The sequence below is a fragment of the Neomonachus schauinslandi genome, chromosome 2, assembly GCF_002201575.2.
Source record: "Neomonachus schauinslandi chromosome 2, ASM220157v2, whole genome shotgun sequence".
Classification (NCBI taxonomy): Eukaryota; Metazoa; Chordata; class Mammalia; order Carnivora; family Phocidae; genus Neomonachus; species Neomonachus schauinslandi.
The window spans coordinates 39,617,852-39,629,036 of NC_058404.1; the positions used below are offsets into that span (position 1 = coordinate 39,617,852).

Genomic DNA, 11,185 nt, shown 5'->3' on the forward strand with positions numbered 1-11,185 from the left:
AAAAAAAACCCTCCAATAAGATACTACCTCACACCCATTTGGATGACAATTATAAAAAAATAGAAGGTAGCAAGTGTTGGCAAAGATACAGAAAAGTTGGAACCCCTGTGCACTGCCGGTGGGAATGTAAAATGGACCAGCTGCTATGAAAACCAGCGTTTCCTCAAAAAGTTAAAAACAGAATTACCATATGATCCAGCAATTCCAATTCAAAGTGGGTATTTGTACACCAATGTTCACTGTCGTGTCATTCCTAATAGCCAAAAGGTGGAACAACTCAAATGTCCATCAAAAACAAATGGATAAACAAAATGTGGTATATACATAGTGGAATATTATTTAGCTATAAAAAGGAATGCTATTCTGATACATGCTAGAATGTAGACGGACCTTGAAAGCATTATGCTATGTGAAATAAGCCAGACACGAATGGACAAATATTATGATTCCATTTTATGAGATACCCAAAATTGACTAATTCACTGAGATAAATGGAAGGAGGGGGAATGGGAAGCTATTGTTTAATTGTTACAGTTTCTGTGTAATTGTGTAAGACTGATGAATTACAATTGCCTTTTTAAATATAAAACTTTTGGTTTGGGGGCACCTGGGTGGCTCAGTCATTAAGCGTCTGCCTTTGGCTCAGGTCATGGTCCCAGGACCCTGGGATCGAGCCCCGCATTGGGCTCCCTGCTCAGTAGGGAGCCTGCTTCTCCCTCTCCCTCTGCCTATTGCTCTGCCTACTTGTGCTCTGTCAAATAAATAAATGAAATCTTAAAAAAAAAAAAAAAACAAAAAAAAACAACTTTTGGTTTGGGCTTCATATCTTTCTAGTCTGTGGGGAAAACACTTTTATTATACAAGTAATAAATATCCATAGCAGGAAAATTAGAAAAATAAAAGAAAAAAATTTTAAATAAAATTAATTTTATCAAAAATAATTTTTAAACAGTACGGTTTACTTGATAGTTTTGTGATGTGTCTTTCAATCATCAGTTCTCACTCAACAATTTATCATGGATACTTCCACATGATAAAGTTATATCTGCATCTCATTCTTTAAAAAAAAATTTTTTTTATTAAATTGAATGGGAGACAAAGTAGGATAAATGGAGGCAGGTTATAAATAGGTATATACATCAAGAGTTCATTCAGTTAATACTTATTGAATGCTTATTGTGTGCCAGGCCCTCTTCTAGGCTCTGAGGATATATCCACGAACAAACCAGATAAAAATTTCTCCCCTTGTGGAGTTCACACGAGATCTATCTCATTTTTTCTTTTTTTTTTTTTTTTTTTTAAGATTTTATTTATTTGACAGAGAGAGACACAGCGAGAGAGGGAACACAAGCAGGGGGAGCGAGAGAGGAAGAAGCAGGCCTCCTGCCGAGCAGGGAGCCTGACGCGGGGCTCAATCCCAGGACCCCGGGATCCTGACCCGAGCAGAAGGCAGACGCCCAACGACTGAGCCACCCAGGCGCCCCTATCTCATTCTTAATAAAGAGCAGATACTCATGCCTAGTCATGACTCATTTTTTAAACAGCTTTATTGAAATATAATTCACATATCACACAATTTACCCATTCAAAATTTACAATTCAATGGTTTTTAGCATATTCACACATATATGTAACCAGCACAATTTTAGAATATTTCCATTATTCAAAAAGAAACTCTGTACCCCTTAGCTATAATTCCCTATATCCTGATCTTCCACTCCAGTCCAGTCCACTAATCTGCTTCCTGTCTCTACAGAGTTCCCTATTTTGGACATTCATATGAACAGACTCATATATGTGGCCTTATCTGACTTACTTCACTTAGCATAATGTTTTCAAGTTTCATCTATGATGTAGCATGTGTCAGTATGTTATTCTTTTTTATTGCCGAAAAATATTGCATTCTGTGTATATGTCACATTTGTTTATCCATTCATTTGTTGATGGATATTTGGGATGTTTCCACCTTTTGGCTGTTATTAATAATGCTGCCACGAACATTCTTGTAGAAGTGTTGTTTTTTTTGTTTGGTTTGTTTTTTTTAGAGAGGATGGGGGGGAGGGGCAGAGGGAGAGGGTGAAGAGAATCTTAAGCAGGTTCCACACCCAGCATGGAACCTGATGCGAGGCTCAGTCTTACAAGCCTGAGATCATGACCTGAGCCGAAATCAAGAGTTAGACAACTGACTGAGCCACCCAGGAACCCCTCTTTTACAAGTTTTTGTGTGGAGATGTGTTTCCATCTCTCATGGGTATATATATATATATATACACACCTAGGAGTGAAACTGCTACATCACATGGTAACTCTATATTTCATCATTTGAGGAAAGAGGTTGTATCATTTTAGATCTCCACTATCAGTGTATGAGGATTCCAATCTTCTCACATCCTCAACAACTATTATTATTTGACTTTTTGGCTGGAACCATTCTAGTCGTATGAAATTGTATCTCACCGTGATTTTGATTTGCATTTCCCTGATGATTAACAACGTCAAGCATAGTTCATGTTCCTATTGGCCATTTGCATATCTTCTTTGAAGGAATGTGTATGCACATCCTTTGGCTATTAATTGCATTATTTGGCTTTTTATTATTGAGTTTTGAGGTCCTTATATATTCTAGATACAAGTGCTGTATAGATGGGGGTGCCCGGGTGGCTCAGTTGGTTAAGTGTCCAACCCCATCTCAGCTCAGGTCTCGATCTCAGGGTCATGAGTTCAAACCCCATGCTGGGCTCCATGCTGGGTGTAGAACCTACTTAAAAACAAAAAACAAGTACTATATAGATAGATGATTTGAAATATTTTCTCCCATTCTACAGGTTGCCTTTTCATTTTCTTTCTTTCTTTCTTCTTTTTTTTTTTTTAATTTTTACTTTATTTCACAGAGAGAGAGAGTGCAAGCAGGGGAATGGGCAGAGGGAGAAGCAGACATCCACTGACCAGGGAGGCCGATGTGAGGCTTGATCCCAGGACCCTGAGATCATGATCTGAGTGGAAGGCAGATGCTTAACCAACTGGGCCACCCAGGTTGGTTTTTTTGGCCCCTGCCTTTTCATTTTCTTGATGATGTCCTTTGAAGCATGCAAGTTGGGATTTTTTTTTTATATATTTTGTTTATTTATTTGAGAGAGACAGAGATAGTGAGAGAGAGCACAGGCGGGAAGGAGCAGGAGGAGGAGACTCCCCGCTGAGCAGGGAGCCCAATGTGGGGCTCCATCCCAGGATCCTGGGATCATGACCTGAGCTGAAGGCAGACGCTTAACAGACTGAGCCACCCAGGTGCCTGCAAGTTGGGAATTTTGATGAAGTCCAGTTTATCTATTTTTTTCTTTCGTTGCTCATATTTTGTGTCATATCTAAGAATTTTGATGTTTAAAAATCTTTTCTATAATTTTATAGCAAGCTCATGTGATTTGTAATTTTTAAAATTAATCTTTTTTGTGTTTTATACTTTTTTCTATTTGTTTTCAATGATACATACATATATATAAAATTTTATTTACCTCCATGTGTTAACACTTAAATTTCTAGTTTATATCCTAGTCTCTACATAACGATATATAAACACCTGGAGCCTTTAATATTATTCCTGATTCTAAAACAGTAGTTTTAACTTTAATAATTCCCTCCATTCTGTCCAACTTTTTTTTTGCCTGTTTTTCTAGTTAAAGAGTGAAAATATCTTGTACTTATTATCTATATCACCTACAAATTGAGGATTCGATTATGAAAATTACATTTTTAAACTATGATACTTCCATATAAAATATTAATATTTTATTCAAAATATGGTATTTCAATTTTATCTCATGAGACTGCTGATGACAGGAACATATATGGTAGCATTTAGATCCTAATGAAAAATAAAATACCTTAGTAAATATACAATTGATGTGAGAAATAAAGGCAGAAGAAAAAATTAAATTTCCTTACTGCCCACAGCTCATTGACAAGTCCTTGAAACAGGTAGAGTGACCTTCCTCTAGGAACTAAACTGCCTCAGTGTTGACACTTTGCAAAGTGCAAAAGGCAATCTCAGCTTAACATTATCCTGACCCCACAGGGTCCTGCAAGTCTACTTTAACATATAAAAATTCCTTTGGAAACTTCCTTTATCTCTACCCCTACCCCCACCCCAAGATACATGTTAGCCATCATCCTCCACGAATATGGCCCACTGATATACATCTGAAGGGTCTCATGACTTAACATTTTATTAGACAGTAATAAATGACTTTTTCCTAACAATATTTAGCCCCCTCAAGGTCCTGGAAACCTTGCTTCCAAAATTCCTTAGAGGGGTGCCTGGGTGGCTCAGTCAGTTAAGCATCTGACTCTTGGTTTCAGTTCAGGTCATGATATCAGGATCTTGAGATTGAGACCCATGTAAGGCTCCGCACTCAGCGGGGATTCTGCTTCTCTCCTTCTCCCTCTGTCCCTGGACACCGCCCCCCCTTTCTCTAAAATAAATAAATCTTAAAAAAGAAAATTCTTTAGAGACTTATGCTATCTCTAACCCCTTCCCAACTTGAAAGTATATAATCAGTCACCCGTCACAACCCCAGTGCAGCTCTTTCTGCCCACAGATCCTATCCCCATTCTTTAATAAAATCTCCTTTTGGCACTGAAGACATCTCAAGAATTTTTTCTTGGCTGTAGGCTCCAACCCCAACATTTCCACATCACAGTTACCGAGCTCTATTACTCATTTTAAATGAAGTATTAAAAATTACTATAAGTAGTCAGAAAGCAGTGGCCCTTGCAAATATACATTATTTCAATTCTTTTGTCCTTTAGTCTCACCTGAAAAGTGCATATACCAGGGTAGCAATCAAAGCGAAACTGACCACAACTGCCACAAGTACTTGGTCACTTACTCCTTCTATGACTGAATCATCATCCAATTTCAAACTTTGAACTTCACCTTGATATTTGGCCATTCCAAGTCTAAAAGATAAATAAACAAAGGTTACAAATGACACAGTGAAAATAAGATATACTTAATTTAGGTAAGTATAAAGTTTAGATAAGATAAAGTTGCATTAAGTACAACTCTAGTGGGGACTCTCCCATTATTGAGTTCTTTAAAATCTGCCAGACACATTATTTTGAGGAGTACAAAATTTTATCTCCTTTAAGGTAAACAATTACTGTAATTTATCATCTATTTACATTTTTTAAAAACAAATTTTTAAAAAATACCCTTTCTTCTTCAAGCTCTCTTCCTTTAATCTTAAGGAAAAAAAAGACATTCCTGATGGCCAACTGCTCTTCTCATTCTTATATACCAAATCAATTCTCCCAGTGAATCAGATCCCTCTTCACCCTCACAGCACTGAAAGTGTCCTGGAATGTACCATGTATGGATAGGGAAGGCAATATATTTTCTTCTTCTGTAAATATTCCTGTATTATCTAGTGTAGTGCTCTGTACACAGTAGGACCTAAAAAATATATGTTTAAATATAAATGACTTACCTTACTTATAATGTTAGTAATTTGAAAAGTAAAACACATTTAGGCTACAGGACATTTAAATCTATACTAAGATTAGTTGAATTAATGAAAATTCTGGTGCTTGAAAAACTATTAGCCTCACCTGGAACTAAGCTCAGCTTATGGTTCAGAATTCTTTGAACTGCCTGGAATATGGAATCACTCTGAGGCTGCATTTCCTTATGAAGAGAAAAGGGAGGATATGAAATTCTCCTTCCCATACACTAAGCTTGAGAAAAATGGCAATACCCAATTTCTATAGGTATGAAGGGAAATAACCCAACCACATCAGAATCCAAGTATCACAGGTAATTCATATTTTTTATATTGCAAAACAGAAAAATTTAGTCTCATAAGACACCTAAAGGAAAACAAAGGAAATACTTAAACATATATGACTATTCATAATTAAAATAAAATTCTGTATCTATGTAACTTATTGCACTGAAAAGTTTTATTCATTAACCTAGCGAGTCTCTGTTAAGAGGAAACTTTGTGAAAGTCTAACACCTTTGAAAGAAGCTAATAAGGAAATTACCTTATGGAAGAAACCTAAGCAAACAGATCAAAGCCAATTTCCATCTTTACACATAGTAATAGTCTAATATATCAGGAACTTTCTAATGATAGGTTTCAAATAACCATTATGAAGGCCACACACCAGGAAACTCAGAGAAGCAGCTCTAACTTCATTATTTTCATTCAAAAGAATAGTCAAACGAACCCAACAGAAACTGAACAAACAGCCTCAAATACTCTAGGGGTGGGCCGTGTAGTAAATTTAGGTGTTTCTTTTACCAGGTTTCCTCTGTTTATTTTTTTTTAAGATTTTAAGTACTCTCTAAACCCAACGTGGGGCTCGAACCCACAACCCCAAGATCAAGAGTTTTAGGCTCCAATGACTAAGCCAGCCAGGAGCCCCAGGTTTCTCTTTTAAAATTGGAGAGGCTTTGTACAGCTGTGTCAAAAGTCCTAAGGGCAGTGAGAACTACTTGCAGCTGCACAAAAGATAACCAAAATCTTATCCCCTTGTGTCAAGAATTCCAGTCTCTACTGAATCTAATTACTTCACAGAGTTGTGACGATATTTCCCAGTGGTATAAATTTAGGCAGTTTACTACTGAAGTGGAGCAGAATTTGTCACCCCAAAGTAATGACTTTTTGTTTTAAGAATTACTTCAGGTTATTTTTTTTAAAACAGCAAAGGAAAAGTTCTGAAACCCAAGCAGACCTTACCCTTCTGTAAAAGAGACATTTACAAGGGAAATCTCCATTTGTAAAGGTATCTCCCTCTTAATACCAGGAGGACTAAATCCCTAGAGACTGTTATGAATGGAGAAGGCGTGGACTTAAATCTGCATAACAACTTTACCCTTGTTTACTGTGCTTTTCCTGGTAACTTCCCATAACTGTGTCCCCCACCCCCAACATCTTTCTTTTGTCTTTAGCTGAAGGTGGTATTTAATGTGACTGCTGGGGCCATTTTGGAGTTACTCAGTTTTCCTGGGTACCTCCCATGTACACTGAAGTATACAAATGATTTGGGAAAAGTTTTCAATTAGCAATAATCGCGCCTCGGATAAACCTCATTGGCTACGATACTGCCACTGCGCAAAGCTGAAGTATACAAATGATTAAGCTTCTGTTTTTTTCTTGTTAATGTCTTTTATTACAGGGGAGTCTCAGTCAAGAACCTAATAGGGTAGGGTGATAGTTATTTTTTCTCCCCCAGACTCCTTTGTATTTTTTTTAATGGATTACATTTGTTTCTGTGTCCTTCCAAGTGTAATTAATGGTAATGTAAATTCCACTGTACAAATTATGTTTTTTCATTCTGCTGTATACTTAACTTCTTTGCAAATAAGATATTGCTTATGATATTGCTTCAAGCACAGTTCCAAGAGCTCAGAGATCCAGGATGCTCTAAGTATTGCAGAGCCATATAATGTTATTTGCATCATTTTATAGCAAAAGTTCCCAATGTTATTGAAATGAAGAGAGTTATTTTTTACTTCCACAAATTCTGGTATCCCCAAAGAAAGTGTTTGGGAAGAGAGAGGGGAGGAGGGGAAGAGGCTGCTGATAAATTTCTGAGAGGAACAGAGAGGTCAGGTGCATTTTCCTGTCACATGGAAACCCCAGCTAAACCCAGAGCTCTCACAAGAGGAACTACTAATGACTGACCTTGTTGGGGGCTTCCAATAGCTCAACTTCCACTAGCAGTTTTTCTTGTAATCATAGTTTTAAAATGGAACTGTAGGAGTTAATAGCTCAAAAATTGGGTAAGATGCTGATCTAAGATTACAGAGGATAAACGATAAAAAGAAAATTTTCTACGTGAGACGACATAATACCTCAATCTTGAAAAGTCAGTCTTTTCAATCTGAACTTCAGTTCTCCAACTTGTGCATTACACAGTCAGGTCTTGTCTAGACCAGAACTGTGCTGATGGTTTTGCCCAATAGCACAGACTCTCAACTCAAGCCTGCTTGGACATTAACAGCCCAGATTTTAGTTCCAGTTCTACTACCACAACTGTGTCCTCGCTTAATCTCTAAGGACTTCCATTTTCTGCAAAATGTAAAAACTGGGCTTGAGGATTTCTTAAGTTCCTTCCCCCATTACAATTATGAAAATAAGAGTTACCAGGACTTCATTTTTACTATTTGAGATTCACAGAAATAAAACACCACAGATCTTGCAAACTGTGTGGTGTAACTGATAGAAGGCTGAAGTGAACTGGTTTCTAGCTTTGGTTTGCTACTAACTAGCTAAGCCTTATTGAGGAGTAGCTTAGTATGTCAGAGAAGCATAAGCTTTGGAGGCAGACAACTGTGTATTTAGGTAGTTTGCATCTCAGCTTCTTCATATGTAAAATACATAAAATGAATTTTAACCACACCAAATGCCCACTTTTAAGTAACCTCCACACCCAATGTGGGCTCGAAATCACAACACCGAGATCAAGAGTCGCGTGCTCTACCTAATAAGCCAGCCAGGCACCCCTCAAATGCCCATTTGTTTGGACCCCCCCCAAAAAAGCTCTTTGTTTTATGGAGACTATAACGAGATAATGAAGGTATTTAGCATATTGCTTGGCACATCATATAGGCTCTCAGTAAATGGAAACTATAATATTTTGATGACTTTAAAAAATAAAATCTATAAAAAATTAGTAATCTCTACACCCAACATGGGCCTCAAACTTACAACCCCAAGATCAAGAGTCACATGCCCAACAAACTGAGCCAGCCAGGCACCCCTTGATTACTATTATTAACAACTGTCAAGAACCATTATAAAACTTAGCCGTGCCTTCCCCATTGCTGCACTATGTTGCATCTCAAATTCTCTTTAATCAAAGCTATAAGTAGGTATTCCCTGGGAAGACAGCATAAACTTGGGAACATTGCCACGCAGGGCACTACCGTGTTTATTTAAATCTGGTAAACAGCTTTAAAAATAAATAAATAAGTCTGATAAATAGCTATAGATGAGACCTAGTCTCCAACTAACTAGAGTAAGGAGACGGCTAAGACAAGTTGCACTCACCTCTCTCCTTGGTCTTTTCCAAAACTTTCAGGAAAAAAATAATAAGGGAAATATAGAAATTCTGTAACTTCCAAAGGAGAAACTCAGTCTTTTTACCCAAGTTCACATAAAACATGATGATCACATGACTTCCGCAGACAATTACATCCAAGAAGCTTTTAATATAATTTCCTTCATTGAGGGTAATTGGAGCCACAAATGAAATCTCAAGAACACTGCAGTATCATACATAAATGCACTATGAGTGAGCAGTCAAGACTGAAAAGGGAGGCTTAGGTCATTTGTGTCAAAGCCTCGAAAACCTGAACAGCTGGAGTGAAGGTGTTCATTACACCACAGTCCCTCCAGAAAAGGCTAGCATCTTGTTCTCCACTTCCAAAGACAAGTTGCAGGTGAGTCAGGCTTAAGTCAGTGTAACATGTACTTACTGATTTTACGTGCCTAACAAGGGTAATGGTCATTAAAGTGCTAAGGGTTCTACAGAAACAACCTAGTATGGAATGTAGGAACTCTGGTTTGACAGATCCAGAAGCACCAACAGAGGAAACAAAGGCAGGTGAGACACATTTATCATTTCTAAAGATTTCTCTGCCCTTGGTGGAGGGAAGAATATAATTTTTTAAAAGACCATTGAGAAGACTCTAGGTAAGATTTTTTTTACATTTACAAAATGATACATTCATCACATGTGAACTGTTAATTGGTACTCTGTAAGGCATCGTTAAAAACTCACTCCAATTCTGAGTGCTCAATGACAAAACCTACTCCTAATGGGAAAAGGGGGGTCTCCAGGGACTCGCAAACCAAAGTAAAGATGTGCTCTAGGAAGTTAAGTTTGCTGCACTCCAAGTAAGTTTGGCATTACCTGGTAAAGTTATGTATACTTGGATTCAACAATTCTCCTAGGACTCCAAGGTATGTATCCTAAAGAAACCCCCTACACATTTGCACTAGTATCCAGGTTTAAGAATGCTTACAGCACTGTTTTTAGTAGCCCCAAACTGGAACAAAATGTCCATTAACAGAATGGATACGCTGTTATAATCATACAATGGAATACTAGACAGCAATAAAAATGACCTACAGATACACACAAATTTACTACAAATTCAAAGCCATAAAATACACTGACCCCATTCACAAAAGTTCAAAAACAAGCAAAGTAAAACTGTATTGTTTAGGCATGCATATACAGACAGTAAAGCTATACGAAAAGCAGGAAAGTATCATAAAAGTCAGTCTAGAGAGGGAATTGTTCTCAGGAAGGAACACTAGGTGTGGGTAGAACTCCTGAGGTATGGGCAGTATTCTTTTGTTTTTATCTGGGTGTTTGTTATTATTTTTCTTTAACCATGTACGTTGTATGCACTTTTCTGCATATGTCATATCATATAAAAATATATTGGTATCCCTGCAGAAATCCACGCCTCTAAAAAGGTGGGTGCTCGCTGGCGGACCATCCACCAAGCCATTAAACACGAAAGCCAACCCCTAGCTCTGAACTAGGAGAAACAGGCCCTAGAACTGCCGAGGTCCTCACGGGCTAACAACTGACGCACACCCTCTCCCTACTTAAGTAGCCGAAGTTTTCAGGGAGTCGACGCTCACCCACGACCCAGGAAGGAACGGCCGGCTCTCCTCACCCGGCCAAGCACCTAGAACCGCGAGACGCCCGCCACGTCGGCCCTTCCACCGTCTCCGGAATTCCGGGCGGGAGCTGGGCGACTCTGGAGCTTAGCCCCGGGCTTCCTGAAGGAAGGCGGAGCCCCAGGGTCCGAAGCAGCGACTCCCCCCGCCGCGAAGCCCGAAGGCGACCCCGGGGCAGTCCCGCCCACGCCGCAGCCCTGCCGGCGGCTCCCGCGGGCCCGGATCCGGGTGGGCGTGGCCGGCCGCGGCCCGCCGGCTGGGAGGGGGAGGGGCGCGTACCTCTCCACCGCAGAGGATACCTCGCCAATTCCCGGTGACTGAGAATAGAGATTATTTCCGGGCACGGCCCCCGCCACCCCTCCCGGGCAACTACTAGCTGTCTCTTTTTTATAATTTGGAGTGCGCACACTGGCGCACGCGCACTGCCGAGCTTCCGTGAGGGTTCGAGCGGACAGGCGAAGACGACCCGCCGCCGCCGCCAGGGC

General features: G+C 39.2%; 1 protein-coding gene and 1 non-coding gene across 3 annotated transcripts in view; both read right to left on the reverse strand.

Annotated features, from left to right (window-relative positions):
- The window catches only part of RNF170 (ring finger protein 170), a 45,537-nt gene extending 34,445 nt beyond the window's left edge, over positions 1-11,092 (reverse strand). Inside the window, exons 1-2 of one of the 2 annotated variants that reach the window (XM_021681550.1) lie at positions 10,980-11,092; positions 4,810-4,953 (exon numbers count right to left, since the gene is read on the reverse strand). In XM_021681550.1, coding sequence (XP_021537225.1) covers positions 4,810-4,946 — 137 coding nt within the window. In that variant the 5' untranslated portion in view covers positions 4,947-4,953; positions 10,980-11,092. Of the gene's footprint in view, positions 1-4,809; positions 4,954-10,696; positions 10,924-10,979 lie in introns of those variants that run through there. The other variant, XM_021681549.1, reaches the window with a different exon arrangement.
- LOC123324086 lies at positions 6,980-7,120 on the reverse strand. Its single transcript, XR_006539604.1, has one exon. It is a non-coding gene; the product is annotated as a U4 spliceosomal RNA (small nuclear RNA).
- Positions 11,093-11,185: the final 93 nt, after the last annotated feature.